This window comes from Salmo salar, chromosome 05 (genome assembly GCF_965601325.2).
Source record: "Salmo salar chromosome 05, fSalSal1, whole genome shotgun sequence".
NCBI lineage: Eukaryota > Metazoa > Chordata > Actinopteri > Salmoniformes > Salmonidae > Salmo > Salmo salar.
The window spans coordinates 46,647,419-46,669,392 of NC_138295.1; the positions used below are offsets into that span (position 1 = coordinate 46,647,419).

The 21,974-nt window shown below is 41.9% G+C and overlaps 1 protein-coding gene across 1 annotated transcript in view; it reads left to right on the forward strand.

Moving 5' to 3' along the window:
- Positions 1–8,112: 8,112 nt before the first annotated feature.
- The window catches only part of LOC106604902 (storkhead-box protein 2-like), an 89,398-nt gene continuing 75,536 nt past the window's right edge, over positions 8,113–21,974 (forward strand). The window contains exon 1 of the mRNA XM_045718270.2: positions 8,113–9,996. Within this exon, the coding sequence (XP_045574226.1) occupies positions 9,831–9,996 (166 nt within the window). The 5' untranslated portion in view covers positions 8,113–9,830. The remainder of the gene's footprint in view (positions 9,997–21,974) is intronic.

Genomic DNA, 21,974 nt, shown 5'->3' on the forward strand with positions numbered 1-21,974 from the left:
TTCTGACTTTTGTAATTCCTTTACTACTCCTAATGATTCGTTTTTGAAACCATATGAGTAAAAAATGTTTTGCTTTATCTCGGATGCTAAACCAGACAAAATAAAGCGTGCCTTACTATATAATGAATATGAATTGGGTGAGTTGAGATTATTAAATATAAAAGTACTAACCCTCTCTCTAAAAGCTTCACTTATTCAAAAGTTTTACTTGAACCCTAAATGGTTCAAGTAGATTACTAAGAAAAGCTCATCCATTGTTCAAAAATTGCCTTTTTGCCATGTCTCATTTTCGATTAATTTAAAATGATACTTTTTTCAAAGTATCTCTCTTTTTCAAACTAGCATTGCAGAGCTGGAAACAATTTAAATGTCATCCCCCTGAAAAGATAGAACAAATATTACAATAAATATTATGGCTGAACTCAAATGTGCTGGTTGATAAAATACCTGTATTTATGGGAAAGATGTTTGAAATGGGTATTTTGTTCTTAAATTATATTGTAAATTGGAATGGTAGAGTTATGTCTTTCATGAATTGTACGGGAAGCTCAATCCAAGAGTACAACCAATTGATTACAGCATTACCCCAAAGATGGAGAAGGCGGTTGGCAGCGGGAGGAGGTAGGGAACTAGTCTATCCGCCCAATATAAAGGATCAAAACTGGTGGAGGAATAAAAATAGCATAAATAGGAAAGTATACCAGTTTAATTTGAGGACCAGGATGTTGACAGTTGTGCCATACGGATTGCAAAATAGTTGGGAAGAGATTTTTGATGTACTGATTTCATGGTACAGTGTGCATGAGTTGATATATAAAACGACGCAAGATTCAAGACTTCGTGCTTTTCAGCTGAAATTCTTGCCACCAACAAAATGTTGAATATTTATTACAATCATCGAAGCTCTGCAGATTTTGTAGTGAGGATACAGAATCAATATACCATTTGTTTTCGTATTGCCCTCAGGTAGCCTGTTTCTGTTCTCAGCTTCAGGAATGGCTGAAAATGCATTACATTGATCTAAAATTTACCCTAGAAATAGTAGTAGTGTTGGAAGATCTGGAGAGACCGGGTCAGTACATTGCTAATATACTAATACTCTTAGGAAAAGTATTTATCTTCAACTCACAATCTGTGGATTCTATTAGATAGATTTGAAATTTGAGGGCCTCCCGAGTGGTGCAGTGTTCTAAGGCACTGCATCGCACTGCATTGCCACTAGATTTTCTGGGTTTGAGTCCAGGCTCTGTCACAGCTGGCTGTGACTGGGAGACCCATGGGGCGGCGTACAATTAGTCCAGCGTTGTCCGGGTTAGGGGAGGGTTTGGCCAGCAGGGATGTCCTTGTCACATCGCGCACTAGTGACTCCTGTGGTGGACCGAGCGCAATGCACGCTGACACGGTCGCCAGGTGTACGGTGTTTCCTCCAACACGTTGGTGCGGCTGGCTTCCGGGTTAAGTGGGCATTGTGTCAAGTAGAGGTGCGGCTTGGTTGGGTTGTGATTCGGAGGACAGATGGCTCTTGACCTTTGCCTCTCCTGAGTCCGTATGGGAGTTACAGCAATGAGACAAGACTTTAACTACCAATTGGGGAGAAAAATGGGAAAATGTTCAAATGAGCAATAGATTGAAATTGTATGTTAACCATCACGACATAGTTGAAAGATATATGGTGCGCAGAAATCCGAAGAGGGTGGCCAGCAGAGATGGTTGGGATGGGCTGAGAGAAGCCGAGGGTTGGGATGTGGAATTGGAGACAAGTGGGAGTGGAGTTGCTGGGCGGGGGTTAGAATATTGGTCAAAGATTAAAAAAATAAAGTCAAAATAAAACAACAAAAAGTATGTTGGAATGACACTGAGTGTCAGTGTTTTTACAGCTAATGTCGGTTTGCCTGAGGCTGGTGTAGGCGTTTGTACACATGCAATATACACACACTCTCATTCAAATGCACAAATGTGCACATTCATGGACACACACACACACACGTAAATAGTGCCATACATGCACTCAAACATATTCAGTTGGCCTTGCTGTTATGATTTTTGTTGTCCTTGATGACTTTTGTTTTTGTGTTGTTTTATGTTTTCCTTTGTCTGTCTATTTTTTCTCTTTTGTTAAGTTTCCTGGTTATTGGGGGGAGGAATGGAATATATATTGATTTTCTATCATATTTTTTCGGGGGTAGGGGGACTGTGGGGGGGGGGTCTCGGATGGTTAAGGTGCAGCTCTTGGGGAACTGCTGGGGGAATCTTGGAGGGCTGGTGGCCTGGCAGTTGGGAGCTTGGGTCGGTGGCTGATGGATCGCTGGTTTGGGTCCCTGTTTTTGACCTTGTGGGAGATCTGTCGACGTGCCCTTGAGCAGGGCGTTGACCTTGGATGCTTCTGTGTGTCGCTCTGGATGGGAGTCTGTTAGATGACTAATGTGATGTAGTTGTTGAGCGGCTTCACTGCAAGTATATTGTATGTTTTAAATATTCAAAAAAATATATAAATACTTCATTTATTTACATCAAACGCTTCTCATAGATGCCCTCTGGTGGTCAAACTAGCACTAACTAGCATTAATGGCAACAATAGCTGACACTTAAATAAGACACTATAGAATTCTGCGGCAGCCAGAATTAGGAAGAACCACTGTGCGGTAGTAGGTCCCAGGTGCACAGGTTTGTGTCAAGAACTGCAATGCTGCTGGGGTTTTCACGCTCAACAGTTTTCCGTGTGTATCAAGAATGGTCCACCACCCAAAGGGCATCAAGCCAACTTGACACAACATGGGCCATCATCCCTGTGGGACGCTTTCGACACCTTGTAGAGTCCATGCCAAGACAAATTGAGGCTGTTCTAAGATTGAACATTTGTAAAATAATAAACCCTAGACTGAACCCTAATGAGAATGCTGTTCATTGACTACAGCTCAGCGTTGAACACCGTAGTGCCCACAAAGCTCATCACTAAGCTAAGGACCCTGGGACTAAACACCTATCTCTGCAACTGGATACTGGATTTCCTGACGGGACGCCCCCAGGTGGTAAGGGTAGGCAACAACACATGTGCCACACTGATCCTGAACACGGGGGCCCCTCAGGGGTGCATGCATAGTCCTCTCCTGTACTCCTTGCTCACCCACGACAGTGTGGCCAAGGATGACTCCAACACCATCATTAAGTTTGCTGATGACACAAATTGAGGCTGTTCTAAGATGGAACATTTGTTAAATAATAAACCATAGACTGAAACCTAATGAGAATGCTGTTCAGTGATCAGGTAGGCCTGATCACCGACAACGATGAGACGGCCTAAAGGGAGGAGGTCAGACACCTGGCAGTGTAGTGCCAACAACCTCTCCCTCAATGTGAGCAAGACAAAGGAGACAATCGTGGACAACAGGAAAAGGAGGGCCGAACAAGCCCCCATTAACATCAATTGGGCTGTAGTGGAGCTTGTCGAGGGTTTCAAGTTCCTTGGTGTCCACATTACCGTCAAACTATCATGGTCCAAACACACCAAGACAGTCATGAAGAGGGCACGACAACACCTTTTCCCCCTCAGGAAAATAAAAAGATTTGGCATGGGTCCCCAGATCCTCAAAATGTTCTACAGCTGCACCATCGAGAGCATCCTGACCGGTTGCATCACAGCCTTGTATGGTAACTGCTCGGCATCCGATCGTAAGGTGCTACAGAGGGTAGTGCGTACGGCCCAATACATCACTGGGGCCAAGCTTTCTGCAATCCAGGACCTTTATACCAGGCGGTGTCAGAGGAAGGCCGCAAAAATGGTCAAAGTCTCCAGTCCCCCAAGTCATGGACTGTTCTCTCTCCATCTCCTTAACTTCCTGCAGATCAGTGGGAAGCTAGCCTCCCACCTCGCCAACATCCGGTGAAATTGCAGAGCGCGAAATTCAAAATACAAACTTCGTAATATGAAACATTCATGAAAATACAAGTGTCTTACATCATTTAAAAGTGTAACTTCTTGTAAATCCAGCCGCTTTGTCAGATTTCAAAAAGGCTTTACGGCGCCCCGCATTCAAAAGCATTAAACATTTTCCAAACAAGCAGAGGCGTCACGAAAGTCAGAAATAGCTATAAAATAAATCACTTACCTTTAAAGATCTTTTTCTGTTTGCAATCCCAAGGGTCCCAGCTATATAACAAATGGTCGTTTTGTTCGATAAAGTCCTTCTTTATCCTGTTAGGGCTAGGGGGCAGCATTGACACGGCTGGATAAAAAACATACCCGATTTAATCTGGTTACCACTCCTACCCAGTAACTAGAATATGCATATACTTATTACATATGGATAGAAAACACCCTACATTTTCTAAAACTGTTTGAATGGTGTCTGTGAGTATAACAGAACTCAAATGGCAGGTCAAAACCTGAGAGATTCCTTTACAGGAAGTGGCCTGTCTGACCATTTGTTGAACTTCTTTTCCATCTCTATCATTTACTAAGGATCTCTGCTCTAACGTGACACTTCCCACGTCTTCCATAGGCTCCCAGAGCCCGGGAAAAAACAGAATGTCGTCATTCCAGCCCCAGGCTGAAACACATTATCGCCTTTCTCAAGTGGCCGATCAAGAGACACTGGCTTATGCGCGTGACCCCGACCGCCCCCGCCTTTGGGATTTTTTCCTCTGTTTGCCGAAAAGGAGATTCCCTGTCGGAATATTATCGCTTTTCTACGAGAAAAATGACGTAAAAATAGATTTTAAACAGCGGTTGACATGCTTCGAAGTACGGTAATGGAATACTTAGAATTTTATTGTCACGAATTGCGCCATGCGCGTGACACTTCTTTACTATTTCGGATAGTGTCTGGAACGCACGAACAAAACGCCGCTATTCGGATATAACGATGGATTATTTTGGACCAAACCAACATTTGTTATTGAAGTAGCAGTCCTGGGTGTGTATTCTGACGAAGACAACAAAAGGTAATGAAACTTTTATAATAGTAAATATGATTATGGTGAGTGCTAAACTTGCCGGGTGTCTAAATAGCGAGCCCGTGATGCCTGGGCTATGTACTTAGAATATTGCAAAATGTGCTTTCACCAAAAAGCTATTTTAAAATCGGACATATCGAGTGCATAGAGGAGGTCTGTATCTATAATTCTTAAAATAATTGTTATGCTTTTTGTGAACGTTTATCGTGAGTAATTTAGTCAAATGTTAGCGAATTCCCCGGAAGTTTGCGGGGGGTATGCTAGTTCTGAACGTCACATGCTAATGTAAAAAGCTGGTTTTTGATATAAATATGAACTTCATTGAACAAAACATGCATGTATTGTATAACATAATGTCCTAGGGTTGTCATCTGATGAAGATCATCAAAGGTGAGTGCTGCATTTAGCTGTCTTCTGGGTTTTGGTGACATTATATGCTGGCTTGAAAAATGGGTGTCTGATTATTTCTGGCTTGGTACTCTGCTGACATAATCTAATGTTTTGCTTTCGTTGTAAAGCCTTTTTGAAATCGGACAGTGTGGTTAGATTAACGAGAGTCTTGTCTTTAAATGGCTGTAAAATAGTCATATGTTTGAGAAATTGAAGTAATAGGATTTTTAAGGTTTTGAAAATCGCGCCACAGGATAGCAGTGGCTGTTACGTAGGTGGGACGAATTCATCCCGCCTAGCCTAGAGAGGTTAAATCCCAAAAAAGTCAGTTTAGTTGGTGCACTTGATTCTGTAATCCACCGGTTTCCCTCGTTCAAAGCGCATACAAATGAATCCCAGAAGTTACCAATAAACTTCATCCTAGCAAGTCAAACAACGTTTCTAATCAATCCTCAGGTACCCTAATATGTAAATAAACGTTACAATTTAAGACGGAGAATAGTATGTTCATTACCGGAGATAAATAATGAAGTGCGCGTCCTCATCCACATGCGCCACAATACTACAGCCAAAATGGGAGCCACCTAGAAAAACTACAAATTCTAGCTCATTTTTCAAAAAACAAGCCTGAAACTCTTTCTAAAGACTGTTGACATCTACTGGAAGCCCTAGGAACTGCAATCTGGGAGGTATTCCATTAATTTTCCCAAAAAGCCATTTCAATGAGTGGTGAGCTCCAAAAAAAACTTTTTGGATGGATTCTCCTCGGGTTTTTGCCTGCCATATCAGTTCTGTTATACTCACAAACATTATTTTAATAGTTTTTGGAATCTTTAGAGTGTTTTCTATCCAATACGACCAATCATATGCATATCCTAGCTTCTGGGCCTGAGTAAAAGGCAGTTTACTTTGGGCACCTCAGTCATCCAAACTTCCGAATACTGCCCCCTATCCCTTAGAAGTTAACAGCTTCTACCCCCATGCCATAAGACTTCTGAACAATTAATCAAATGGCCACCTGGACTATTTACATTGACCCCCTCCACTGCTGCTACTTGCTGTTTATTATCTATGCATAGTGACTTTACCCCTACCTACATGTACAATTTACCTTGACTAACCTGAACCCCGCACATTGATTCGGTACCGGTAGCCTCGTTATTGTTACGTAATCTTATTGTGTTACTTTCTATTTAATTTTTACTTTAGTTTATTTTTCAAATATTTTATTCACTCTATTTCCTGAACTGCGTTGTTGGTTAACCTGTTATGGCTAGGGGGCAGTATTTTCACGGCTGGATAAAAAACGTACCCGATTTAATCTGGTTACTACTCCTGCCCAGTAACTAGAATATGCATATAATTATTGGCTTTGGATAGAAAACACGCCAAAGTTTCTAAAACTGTTTGAATGGTGTCTGTGAGTATAACAGAACTCAAATGGCAGGTCAAAACCTGAGAGATTCCTTTACAGGAAGTGGCCTGTCTGACCATTTCTTGAACTTCTTTGCCATCTCTATCTTTTACAAAGGATCTCTGCTCTAACGTGACACTTCCTACGTCTTCCATGGGCGCTCAGAGCCCGGGAAAAACCTGAATGTTGTTATCCCAGCCCCAGGCTGAAACACATTATCGCCTTTCTCAAGTGGCCGATCAAGGGACTGTGGGCTTAGGCGCGTGCCCTGGCCGCCCCCGTCTTTGGGATTTTTCCTCTGTTTGCCGAAAAGGAGATTCCCGGTCGGAATATTATCGCTTTTATACGAGATAAATTGCATAAAAATTGATTTTAAACAGCGGTTGACATGCTTCGAAGTACGGTAATGGAATATTTAGACATTTTTTGTCACGAATTGCGCCATGCGCACGACCCTGATTTACCATTTCGGCTAGTTTCTGGAACGCACGAACAAAACGCCGCTATTCGGATATAACGATGGATTATTTGGGACCAAACCAACATTTGTTATTGAAGTAGCAGTCCTGGGAGTGCATTCTGACGAAGACAACAAAGGTAATAACATTTTTGTTATAGTAAATCTGATTTTGGTGAAGGCTAAACTTGCCGGGTGTCAAAATAGCTAGCCCGTGATGGCTGGGCTATGTACTTAGAATATTGCAAAATGTGCTTTCACCAAAAAGCTATTTTAAAATCGGACATATCGAGTGCATAGAGGAGTTCTGTATCTATAATTCTTAAAATAATTGTTATGCTTTTTTTGAACGTTTATCGTGAGTAATTTAGTAAATTCCCCGGAAGTTTGCGGGGGGTATGCTAGTTCTGAACGTCACATGCTAATGTAAAAAGCTGTTTTTTGATATAAATATGAACTTGATTGAACAAAACATGCATGTATTGTATAACATAATGTCCTAGGTGTGTCATCTGATGAAGATCATCAAAGGTTAGTGCTGCATTTAGCTGTCTTCTGGGTTTTTGTGACATTATATGCTAGCTTGAAAAATGGGTGTCTGATTATTTCTGGCTGGGTACTCTGCTGACATAATCTAATGTTTTGCTTTCGCTGTAAAGCCTTTTTGAAATCGGACAGTGTGGTTAGATAAAGGAGAGTCTTGTCTTTAAAATGCTGTGAAATAGTCATATGTTTGAAAAATTGAAGTTTTTGTATTTTTGAGGAATTTGTAATTCGCGCCACGCCTATCATTGGATATTGGCGCAGGTGTTCCGCTAGCGGAATGTCTAGATGTAAGAGGTTAAGGTCTTGTAAGTAAGCATTTCACGGTCTACACCTGTTGTATTCGGCACATGTGAGAAATACAATTTGATTTGATTTGAGTGAGTTAGTGGAAATCGTAGCAAGAAGAGTGGAAACAAGAGGTAAAACAGGGAAAGGAAGAGGACAGGATCTCACGGAGAGGAGAGAAAGCAGAAGCAACAGGACGGTGTCTTTTAGCAGGAGCAGCTAATAACAGCTTTTATTTCTCCCTCTCCTGAGGTGGAAGAGGTTGCGACTCAAGGTAGAATTGCTGTAAATTGTGCAGCTTTGTATGTAAATCACCGTCCAGCTCCTCACTCATAGGCTGGGTTAGGAGCCAAGGGGGCTGTGGGAGCCTAAAGCGGTTTCAACATTGAAAAGTAAAGCTTGACAGGATCAGCTCGTCTAACGCAAGTCAGCTCCCCCATTAGCATGGGGCAGGTGGACAGATTGACTGACTCCCTGCTTTCCCCCTCTCTGCCTCCTTCCCTACCCACACCCCTTCCAGTGCCTGATCTGTGAGCAGAGGAGATGTTCAGGACAACAACACAGCTGGCGAGCGAGCGGCAGGGAGAGAGAGAAAGAGAGTGTGAGAGACTGCCACACTGACGGCTGGAGGAGAAAAACAGAAAAACAGAAATACTGGCTGGGTGTTTTTTTTCTCTTCCCTACGCGCCCATGTGGTTTTTCTTATCCTCTTGCTCATGTGTATCAAACAATGACTGTAAAAAGAAGGGGTATCAAGCTCACATCCTCCATCATCCATCCACACACATGGAGAGAGAGCGTGGAGACGCTTGCTCACTACACACCCTTTCTGAAGGAGAGAGAGTTGCAGCTGTGGATGGACCAGTTTAAACAGAGGATTGCCTGCTACTGATGAAGAAAGAGCGTTTTCTTTCACATTGGCTACATTGATTTTCCTGATTGGATTTTGATTAGAGGAAAGGACAGTTGGGCTTTTGTTTGTTAATTTGCTGTTTGGCTTGGTGCAAGGCCCACAGCACAGCACAGCACGGCACGAAGATTCCCTCCCTTTCCTCCAGGAGACCAGGGAGATGGTGAGTGAAACTGTCTCTGTACATCCCTCCCCTGGCTGCAGCTCTCATTTGTTTGGCCTCTTTTGTGTTCACGACTCGCGGTTAGCCAAGCCCTACCATCCGCATTGAATTGAGCTATTGTCTGGATCTCACGCTGCCCCCCCCTCAACCCCTCAACCCCCGAAGCTCCTTTTGACAAACCAAAACCACCCTCACCAACCCCTCCTTCTTCTATCATTTCCCGCTTCCTCCTCTGTTGGTTGTGAGGCCACATCGTTCGTTTGTCTCTGGTCACACGTGAAGCTGGAGGCATAAGCCTCGATTAATGGCAGACGGTGGAGGGTAATTCATCGCTGGACACTGCCTCTGCTTTTGGATCACTCAAGGAAAAGGAAAGGAAGTAACCTTCGCACATCCTTCTATTTCTGCCGGAGCAACAGGGCTAGCATTACAGCTGTTTGTCTGTGAGATCGTGCCGTGTGTCTTGGGGTGTGTAGTGTGTATGCGTGTGTGTAGCAGGGAGAGAAACGCAGCGATAGAGGAGGGAGAGTAATATTACGTCAGTGTCCTAGCTCTATCTGCCTGCTACCATGTCTCCAGCCTGACCTCGGCTGAGGTGTAACTGGACCACAGAGGTGTGGTTGGAGGGTCCTCCCCCAGTTTGGATAAGGGGACCAGGGGTAACAACAACCCTCAGGAGGTCAGCCTAACCCCCCCCACTCCCTGCCTCCCCATGAAAAAGACACAGAGCACCACCCATTACCGGGCCTGGACCTGCTCGGATTTCTCGGACCGGGCTTCAGAGCGCACCCGGTCCCGCAGCGGCAAGGACTACCGCCTCCACAAACACAACCCCCCTAAGTACATCTGCCAGTCCCCCCGGGGGTACATGACATCAGGTGGGTTTCTCAGCCTGTGCTCTGCTCTGCTGTGCTCCGTCACCATGGAGTTAGTTACTACGACTTGCTCTCTCTGCGGGTGTGTGTGTGTGTGTGTGTGTGTGTGTGTGTGTGTGTGTGTGTGTGTGTGTGTGTGTGTGTGTGTGTGTGTGTGTGTGTGTGTGTGTGTGTGTGTGTGTGTGTGTGTGTGTGTGTGTGTGTGTGTGTGTGTGTGTGTGTGTGTGTGTGTGTGTGTTTTGCTGTTCGTACTGTAGTAAGGAGTGAGGATGTTGGTGTTTTTATTTTTCCAGGAGGGGTGCTTGTTTATCTTGAAAAATGTCATCATAGCCTATTATTTGCTTTACAAATTACAATGTGTCTCTGTTATTAAAGATGGGCCAAGCGATATTTCACATGACGACATCATTATTATTATTTTCATAATGATTTTTCATGATATTAAAGAAGACTGTACCAGCTAACCATCAGTCAAGAATGGTATGATTGTGTCATACGGCTGAGTTAGTTGGTATGATTCAGTAGGCTGATTAGATATAGGGGTTAAATCAGATGGTGCAGAGGGCTTTGTCTGAATATTGGCTGATGAGAATAATATGGACTAGGCAGGATCAGGGTCAGATAACACCAGCTAAACATGCTTGTACTGCTTGTGAAACAGCACTGTTAATGTAGTCAACCACCTATGCCAGAGAGAAAATAACCTACAATATGCAATGGTTATTTTATCCATGAAAAAGAGTGCCCTAGTTTGATTAATATTCTGCAGTAGGCCCGTTAACCTGTTAGGGCTAGGGGGCAGCATTTGCACGTCTGGATAAAAAAAATGTACCCGATTTAATCTGGTTACTAATCCTACCCAGTAACTAGAATATGCATATACTTATTATATATGGATAGAAAACACTCTAAAGTTTCTAAAACTGTTTGAATGGTGTCTGTGAGTATAACAGAACTCATTTGGCAGGCAAAACCCTGAGACATTTTCTGACAGGAAGTGGATACCTGATGTGTTGTATTACCTTTAAACCTATCCCATTGAAAAACACAGGGGCTGAGGAATATTTTGGCACTTCCTATTGCTTCCACTAGATGTCACCAGCCTTTACAAAGTGTTTTGAGTCTTCTGGAGGGAGATCTGACCGAACAAGAGCCATGGAACGATGATGTCCCATTAGACACCTGGCGCGCGAGTTCATGTTGGGTACCCTCGTTCCAATACGTTATAAAAGAGTATGCATTCGTCCACCTTGAATATTATTCATGTTCTGGTTAAAAAAGGCCCTAATGATTTATGCTATACAACGTTTGACATGTTTGAACGAACGTAAATATATTTTTTCCCCTCGTTCATGACGAGAAGTCCGGCTGGCTTAGATCATGTGCTAACAAGACGGAGATTTTTGGACATAAATGATGAGCTTTTTTGAACAAAACTACATTTGTTATGGACCTGTGATACCTGGAAGTGACATCTGATGAAGAGAATCAAAGGTAATGGATTATTTACATAGTATTTTCGATTTTAGATCTCCCCAACATGACGTCTAGTCTGTATCGCATCGCGTATTTTTCTGGGCGCAGTGCTCAGATTATTGCAAAGTGTGATTTCCCAGTAAGGTTATTTTTAAATCTGGCAAGTTGATTGCGTTCAAGAGATGTAAATCTATAATTCTTTAAATGACAATATAATATTTTACCAATGTTTTCTAATTTTAATTATTTAATTTGTGACGCTGACTTGACTGCCGGTTATTGGAGGGAAACGATTTCCTCAACATCAATGCCATAGTAAAACGCTGTTTTTGGATATAAATATGAACTTGATAGAACTAAAAATGCATGCATTGTCTAACATAATGTCCTAGGAGTGTCATCTGATGGAGATTGTAAAAGGTTAGTGCATCATTTTAGCTGGTTTTATGGTTTTGGTGACCCTGTCTTTGACTTGACAAAACATTACACACAACTCTTGTAAATGTACTGTCCTAACATACTCTAAATTTATGCTTTCGCCGTAAAACCTTTTTGAAATCGTAAAACGTGGTTAGATTAAGGAGATGTTTATCTTTCAAAGGGTGTAAAATAGTTGTATGTTTGAAAAATTAGAATTTTGACATTTATTTGGATTCAAATTTGCCGCTCTTGAAATGCACCTGCTGTTGATGGAGTGCACCACGGGTGGCACGCTAGCGTCCCACCTAGCCCATAGAGGTTAATGTAGCTTATCAAAGGAAAAATACAACCTCCCGTGTTTCTTTTCAGCAGAAGATGTAATCCTCCCATAGAACCACAAATCTCAGAATGCATTGCCACTCTACAGTCCCAGAGGGTTCTGTTTTGTTTCATCCATTCGAATAATATTTTAAGCGGACCGAACCTTGGTTGATTTAATTAATTACTGCTCTTTAATTTGAGGAGCAGAGCTGACACAAACTCACAGATCTGGGATGTACGCTGAATATACCAAACATATTGAGTTGCACCCCCTCCCCCCCCCCCTTTTACCCTCAAAACTGCCTCAATTCATCGGGGCATGGAGTCTACAAGGTGTCAAAAGCATTCTACAGGGATGCTGGCCCATGTTGAGTCCAATGCTACCCACAGTTATGTCAAGTTGGCTGGATGTATTTTGGGGGGTGGACCATTCTTGATAAACACGGGAAACTGTTGAATTTGAAAAAACAAACAGCATTGCAGTTCTTGACACAAATCGGTGCGCCTGGCGTCTACTACCATGCCCCGTTCAAAGGAACTTAAAACTTGCCCATTCACCCTCTGAATGGCACACATACACAATGTGTGCCATGTCTCAAGGCTTAAAAATCCTTCTTTAACCAGTCTCCTCCCCTTCATCTCCACTGGTTGAAGTGGATTTAACAAGTGACATCAATAAGGGATCATAGTTTTCACCTGGATTCACTTGGTCAGTCTATGTCATGAAAAGAGTAGGTGTTCTTAATGTTTTGTACATTCAGTGTATGTCAGGGGGCCTGAGAACGGCAAAGTAAAGGAGAGGCAGTGTATTTTCAGCCTGAAGGAGCCCATAGAGAATGGCTAAATGGAGGCCGCCAAGCCTCGCATTGATTCAAGCTCTCTTCTCGTTTCCTAGCAACACAATGGGTCAGAGGGTAAATTACATGGCCATTGTTGGAAATGAATGTGAATTGGAGGAAAAATACCTCAAATTAGAATAAATGACTGGGGAGTCAAAGCCAGGCCATTCTTGCAAAAATGTTTTGGTCTCTGGTTTTCTGTGTACTTCAGGACAGTCTGAGAGCCAGCAGCTACAGTAGCTTCACACATAGGAAGAACAGAATACACAATACAGCGTCCTGGCAGTTGAGATACATGACAAGAGCATATTCACGGATATATCAAATTAATAATAAATAATCATAGATATCGGCAAAACTATTTTTATAAAAGAATGTATTTAACCAGGTAAATCATTGAGAACACAATATCTTTTATAATTACGACCTGACCAAGATAGGGCAGTAACCGTGCAGCCAAGCAGACAAGTGACAACATACAGATAAAGCAGACTATTCCTTGGTGTGTGAAGGCATCATGTGAACCGTGTGTATTTTTGGAGCAGTTGGAGTAGTAAACCAGTGGTGCTTTAAAGGGTAGGAAGCATGAGTTTTTACTCATCAATGTAGCAAAACAGTGTGGTCAAAGACTTAGTAGCTGTAGTCACAATCTGGTTGCCTAAGTACAAACATAGTTATGTTTTTGGGTTATTACATATTTACAGACATCTTCGGACATCTGCTAAACTATCCACAATGCATTGTTTCTCAACGTCATATGGAGGATGATAGCTCGGTACCTAGCTCAAGCCGGCTAACGTTAACCACTAGCCATGCTAGCATATATTACATTCCAGACAAAACCTTGGTGGTGGTGAGCTACAATCCAACAATCACAGGAAGTGGGATGCAAACAAGAAGCAGATGGGGCACATGTGGACATGCAGCATGCTCTTCACATACTTTATGGCTGTGTTATCTAGTGGGAACCCGTTAGCACAGTAGGCTCCTGCTTGCTCCAATTTTGTAGTACCTAGTCTGTTCTCCTTTTTGTTTTGTCAACTTTTCGGCATGTTCTCCGGTAAAAGTAGGCTACATGAGTTTTGTAACTTTTTCCACCTTGGCTTAGTGCTAGCGCGCTAGCTGACAGACATCTGAAATCTATCTATTTGGGATTTCCCTGACTCTCCATCAGCCAGTGAAGCTAACTCAGCCTGCATGCTTTTAAAGGTTTTACCATCGGATGAGCCCCAATCTGCAAGTCACTGCTCCCTCTTTGCTTTGATCTGTGGTTTTGCTTTAGTTGTGTTAGTTGTGTTCTAGCTGGTCTCCAGTAGTTGGGCTCTAACTTGCCAACCATTAATGTGGTGGTTGGCTAGCCTGGCTATTCTAATAGCTAGTTGGCTAAATAGCTAACGTTACCTGGCTGGCTAGCTTGTAGGCTAAGATAACTGGTTAAATGTATTTCCAAAACTTTGGCATACTTTAATGTAGCTGTAAGCTAGGTGTTGATAGCAACTGGCTGACTCATGTAGTGCTAGCAGGCTGGTAGGGTTAACGTTAGCAGGCTAGTAGGACTAACGTTAGCAGGCTAGTTGGCTAGCAACCTTACAAGTGTATATGTAATAATAAATTCAAAGTATTTGCTTGTAAGTTGGCAGAAAATCTTATTGAAACCAGTTGTCATGAGTACAAATGATTTTTAATTTGAAGTTATACATTTTAAGTTATTTCTGTTGGAGTTTACATTATAGGGAAAAGGTTGGCTTGCCTGGTCCTCCATATTACATAATCACCCTGAAGAAAAAAAATCTGACATGAATTATGTAATAACTAGAAAAATGTGACCCGATTCAGGAAACTAGGCATATGTCTCAAGTCACGGCTTCCCAGGAGAGCTGTTTGAACGTAAAAAAATGTGTTTATTGACAGAAATGCCTTCTCGAACATGTGAACTTTCATGTGCCTTAATAACACACTTGTATGCCATCTGTAAATACGAATAAAATTGTTAAATTACGAGCCTTGTTGGTTAAGTCACAGAAAAAGTTAGAAACCTTCCCACTAGCCATGATTGGCTGAGATAATGAGTGGGCTGGACATGCCTAGAGAGGAGTTTGGATTGGTCTGCCATATTGAAGGCACCTGTCTATTTGAGCTTGTCAGTCTGTGTTGGTAATCCTGTCAAACGCAGCTTTTTAAAAAATGCATTGTGTAGTGGAGCTGCATAAGTGTTGCTCTCCATTTTCTGGAGGATCAAGTTTTGAAAACAGTGGAATTAGAGTATGATAGCTAAAGAGATGGAGAAAACACCTGTCTCCAGATTACATTTTCAAACTAAGGGCAGGCGCTACCATTGGATATTGTCCATAAGAGGTTAACCTCTCTGGGCAACGTCCCAGCCTAGTCAACAGCCAGTGGAATCCAGTGGCGCAATATTCAAATGACTTAGAAATGCTATTACTTCAATTTCTCAAACATATGACTATTTTACACCATTTGAAAGATAAGACTCTCCTTTATCTAACCACACTGTCCGATTTCAAAAAGGCTTTACAACGAAAGCAAAACATAAGATTATGTCAGCAGAGTACCCAGCCAGAAATAATCAGACACCCATTTTTCAAGCTAGCATATAATGTCACAAAAACCAAAACCACAGCTAAATGCAGCACTAACCTTTGATGATCTTCATCAGATGACACTCCTAGGACATTATGTTATACAATACATGCATGTTTTGTTCAATCAAGTTCATATTTATATCAAAAACCAGCTTTTTACATTAGCATGTGACTAGCATGTGACTAGCATTCCCACCGAACACTTCCGGTGAATTTACTAAATTACTCACGATAAACGTTCACAAAAAACATAACAATTATTTTAAGAATTATAGATACAGAACTCCTTTATGCAATCGCGGTGTCCGATTTTAAAATAGCTTTTCGGTGAAAGCACATTTTGCAATATTCTAAGTAGATAGCCCAGCATCACAGCGATAATGTGTTTCAGCCTGGGGCTGCCTCGATATCATTCAGCTTTTTCCCGGGCTCTGAGAGCCTATGGGAGCCGTAGGAAGTGTCACGTTACAGCAAAGATTCTCAGTCTTCAATAAACAGAGACAAGAAGAACAAGATCTTGTCAGAGAGGGCACTTCCTGTAAGGAATCTTCTCAGGTTTTTGCCTGCCATATGAGTTCTGTTATACTCACAGACAACATTCAAACAGTTTTAGAAACTTTAGGATGTTTTCTATCCAAAGCCAATAATTATATGCATATTCTAGTTACTGGGCAGGAGTAGTAACCAGATTAAATCGGGTACGTTTTTTATCCGGCCGTGTCAATACTGCCCCCTAGCCCTAACAGGTTAATCACCACTTCATTAAGTCAGGATTCCTATTTGACTCAGCCATGCCTCCTTGCCGTCCAACATTTCTTCATTTCTAATGCGACTATCCCCGATGCTTCTCCCTCTTTTTCCCCTGTCCAGCTACAAAGTTTCTCCCTGCAGGCAGTCACTGAGTCCAAGGTGCTAACAGAGCTCTTTGAACTTGACCGCAAAAACCCATCAGGGTCAGATGGTTTACACCCTTTCTTCTTTAAGGTTGCTGCCCCTATCATCGACCAAGCCTATCTCCAACCTTTTTAACCTGTCTCTCCTTTCTGGGGAGTTTCCCATTGCTTGGAAGCCAGCCACGGTCCATTCTTTATTTAAAGGGGGAGATCAAGCTGATCCTAACTGTTATAGGCCTATTTCTAATTTGCCCTGTTCATCAAAAGTGTTGAAAAAACTTGTCAATAATCAATTGACTGGCTTTCTTGATGTCTATAGTATTCTATCTGGTATGCAATCTGGTTTCCGCTCAGGTTATGGATGTGTCACTGCAACCTTAAAGGTCCTCAAGGATGTCACCATTGCCCTTGATTCTGAGCAATATTGTGCTGCTATTTTATTGACTTGGCCAAAGCTTTTCATACGGTAGACCATTCCATTCTTGTGGACCGGCTAAAGAGTATTGGTGTCTCTGATGGGTCTTTGGGCTGGTTTGCTAACTACCTCGCTCAAAGAGTGCAGTGTAGAAATTCAGAAAACCTGCTGTCTCAGCCACTGCCTGTCACCAAGAGAGTACCCCAAGGCTTGATCCTAGGCCCCACGCTCTTCTCAATTTACATCAACAACATAGCTCAGGCAGTAGGAAGCTCTCTCATCCATTTATATGCAGATTATACAGTCTTCTACTCTGCTGCCCCCGCCCAGATTTTGTGTTTAAACGCTCTACAACAAAGCTTTCTTAGTGTACAACAAGCTTTCTCTGCAATTAACCTTGTTCTGAACACATCCAAAACAAAGGTCATGTGGTTTGGTAAGAAGAATGCCCCTCCTCCCACAGGTGTTATTAGTACCTCTGAGGGTTTAGAACTTGAGTATGGCCAGACTGTGCACTGTCCTCTCAGCACATATCAATGCTGCAGGCTAAAGTTAAATCTAGACGTTTCCTCTATCATAATCGCTCCTCTTTCACCCCAGCTGCCAAACTAACCCTGATTCAGATGACCATCCTACCCATGCTAGATTAAGGAGACATCATTTATAGATCGGCAGGTAAGGGTGCTCTTGAGCGGCTAAATGTTCTTTACCATTCGGCCATCAGATTTGCCACCAATGCTCCTTGTAAACTGGTCATCTCTGTATACATGTCGCAAGACCCACTGATTGATGCTAGTTTATAAAACCCTCTTAGGCCTCACTCCCCCATATCTGAGATATCTACTGCAGCCCTTGTCCTCCACATACAACACCCATTCTGCCAGTCACATTCTGTTAACCTGTTAGGGCTAGGGGGCAGCATTGACACGGCTGGATAAAAAACATACCCGATTTAATCTGGTTACCACTCCTACTCAGTAACTAGAATATGCATATACTTATTACATATGGATAGAAAACACCCTAAATTTTCTAAAACTGTTTGAATGGTGTCTGTGAGTATAACAGAACTCAAATGGCAGGTCAAAACCTGAGAGATTCCTTTACAGGAAGTGGCCTGTCTGACCATTTCTGGAACTTCTTTGCCATCTCTATCATTTACTAAGGATCTCTGCTCTAACGTGACACTTCCCACGTCGTCCATAGGCGCTCAGAGCCCGGGAAAAAACAGAATGTCGTCATTCCAGCCCCAGGCTGAAACACGTTATCGCCTTTCTCAAGTGGCCCATCAAGAGACACTAGTTTATGCGCGTGACCCCGACCGCCCCCGCCTTTGGGATTTTTTCCTCTGTTTGCCGAAAAGGAGATTCCCTGTCGGAATATTATCGCTTTTCTACGAGAAAAATGTCGTAAAAATTGATTTTAAACAGCGGTTGACATGCTTCGAAGTACGGTAATGGAATACTTAGAATTTTATTGTCACGAATTGCGCCAAGCGCGTGACACTTCTTTACTATTTCGGATAGTGTCTGGAACGCACGAACAAAACGCCGCTATTCGGATATAACGATGGATTATTTTGGACCAAACCAACATTTGTTATTGAAGTAGCTGTCCTGGGTGTGTATTCTGACGAAGACAACAAAAGGTAATGAAATTTTTATAATAGTAAATATGATTATGGTGAGTGCTAAACTTGCCGGGTGTCTAAATAGCGAGCCCGTGATGCCTGGGCTATGTACTTAGAATATTGCAAAATGTGCTTTCACCAAAAAGCTATTTTAAAATCGGACATATCGAGTGCATAGAGGAGGTCTGTATCTATAATTCTTAAAATAATTGTTATGCTTTTTGTGAACGTTTATCGTGAGTAATTTAGTAAAATGTTAGCGAATTCCCCGGAAGTTTGCGGGGGGTATGCTAGTTCTGAACGTCACATGCTAATGTAAAAAGCTGGTTTTTGATATAAATATGAACTTGATTGAACAAAACATGCATGTATTGTATAACATAATGTCCTAGGGTTGTCATCTGATGAAGATCATCAAAGGTGAGTGCTGCATTTAGCTGTCTTCTGGGTTTTGGTGACATTATATGCTGGCTTGAAAAATGGGTGTCTGATTATTTCTGGCTTGGTACTCTGCTGACATAATCTAATGTTTTGCTTTCGTTGTAAAGTCTTTTTGAAATCGGACAGTGTGGTTAGATTAACCTCTCTAGGGTAGGTGGCACCAAATCGTCCCACCTACGTAACAGCCAGTGGAATCCTGTGGCACGTTATTCAAATACCTTAGAAATGCTATTACTTCAATTTCTCAAACATATGACTATTTTACACCATTTGAAAGATAAGACTCTCCTTTATATAACCACACTGTCCGATTTCAAAAAGGCTTTACAACGAAAGCAAAACATTAGATTATGTCAGCAGAGTACCCAGCCAGAAATAATCAGACACCCATTTTTCAAGCTAGCATATAATGTCACAAAAACCAAAACCACAGCTAAATGCAGCACTAACCTTTGATGATCTTCATCAGATGACACTCCTAGGACATTATGTTATACAATACATGTATGTTTTGTTCAATCAAGTTCATATTTATATCAAAAACCAGCTTTTTACATTAGCATGTGACTAGCATGTGACTAGCAATCCCCCGGCACACTGCCGGTGAATTTACTAAATTACTCACGATAAACGTTCACAAAAAACATAACAATTATTTTAAGAATTATAGATACACAACTCCTTTATGCAATCGCGGTGTCCGATTTTAAAATAGCTTTTCGGTGAAAGCACATTTTGCAATATTCTAAGTAGATAGCCTGGCATCACAGGGCTAGCTATTTAGACACCCAGCAAGTTTAGCACTCACCAAAGTCAGATTTACTATAAGAAAAATGTTATTACCTTTGCTGTCTTCGTCAGAATGCACTCCCAGGACTTCTACTTCAATAACAAATGTTGGTTTGGTTCAAAATAATCCATTGTTATATCCAAACAGCGGCGTTTTGTTCGTGCGTTCAAGACACTATCCGAAAGGGTAAATAAGGGTGACGAGCATGGCGCAATTCGTGACAAAAAAAATTCTAAATATTCCATTACCGTACTTCGAAGCATGTCAACCGCTGTTTAAAATCAATTTTTATGCCATTTTTCTCATAAAAAAGCGATAATATTCCGACCGGGAATCTGCGTTTAAGTAAACAGACGAAAGAAAATAAAGCATGGGGTCGACTCGGGCACGCGCCTAAGCCCATAGTACTCTGATCGGCCACTTGCCAAACACGATAATGTGTTTCAGCCAGAGGCTGCCTAGATATCGTTCAGCTTTTTCCCGGGCTCTGAGAGCCTATGGGAGCCGTAGGAAGTGTCACGTTATAGCAAAGATCCTCAGTCTTCAATAAAAAGAGCCAAGATGAAACACAACTTGTCAGACAGGCCACCTCCTGCATGGAATCTTCTCAGGTTTTGGCCTGCCATATGAGTTCTGTTATACTCACAGACACCATTCAAACAGTTTTCGAAACTTTAGGGTGTTTTCTATCCAAAGCCAATAATTATATGAATATTCTAGTTACTGGGCAGGAGTAGTAACCAGATTAAATCAGGTACGTTTTTTATCCGGCCGTGTCAATACTACCCCCTAGTCCTAACAAGTTATCTAACCACACTGTCCGATTTCAAAAAGGCTTTACAACGAAAGCAAAACATTAGATTATGTCAGGAGAGTACCCAGCCAGAAATAATCAGACACCCATTTTTCAAGCTAGCATATAATGTCACAAAAAACTAAAACACAGCTAAATGCAGCACTAACCTTTGATGATCTTCATCAGATGACACTCCTAGGACATTATGTTATACAATACATGCATGTTTTGTTCGATCAAGTTCATATTTATATCAAAAAACAGCTTTTTACATTAGCATGTGACGTTCAGAACTAGCATTCCCACCGAACACTTCCGGTGAATTTACTAAATTACTCACGATAAACGTTCACAAAAAACATAACAATTATTTAAAGAATTATAGATACTGAACTCCTTTATGCAATCGCGGTGTCCGATTTTAAAATAGCATTTCAGTGAAACCACATTTTGCAATATTCTGAGTAGATAGCTCGCCATCACGGGCTAGCTATTTTGACACCCACCAAGTTTGGTACTCACCAAACTCAGATTTACTATAAGAAAATTTGGATTACCTTTGCTGTTCTTCGTCAGAATGCATTCCAGGTTCCAAATAATCCATAGTTATATCCAAATAGCGACGTTTTGTTCATGCGTTCAAGACACTATCTGAGGGGAACGAAGGGTGATGCGCGGACGCGTATCATAACAAAACATTTCAAAATATTCCATTACCGTACTTCGAAGCCTGTCAAACGCTGTTTAAAATCAATTTTTATGCGATTTTTCTCGTAAAATAGCGATATTATTCTGACCGGGAGTCGTTGTTTTCGTTCAAAGACTGATAATCTAAAATGGACTCTTCACGTGCACGCGTGCGCCCGTCTCATTGTTCTCAGATCGACCACTTACCAAATGCGCTACTGTTTTTCAGCCATGGACTGCAAAGTCATCATTCAACGTTCTGGCGCCTTCTGAGAGCCTATGGGAGCCTTATAAAATGTCACGTTACAGCAGAGATCCTATATTTTGGCTAGAGATGACAAAGAAGGCCAAGAAATGGTCAGACAGGGTACTTCCTAGACAGAATCTTCTCAGGTTTTGGCCTGCCATTTGAGTTCTGTTATACTCACAGACACCATTCAAACAGTTTTAGAAACGTTGGAGTGTTTTCTATCCAAAGCTACTAATTATATGCATATTCTAGTTTCTGGGCAGGAGTAATAACCAGATTAAATCGGGTACGTTTTTTATCCGGCCGTGAAAATACTGCCCCCTATCCATAACAAGTTAATGAATGTCGCTTTGAAAGATCCATTCTAACCTAGGGAGAGAGAACGCGGACAAAAACTCTCCAACAAGGATCCCGACGACA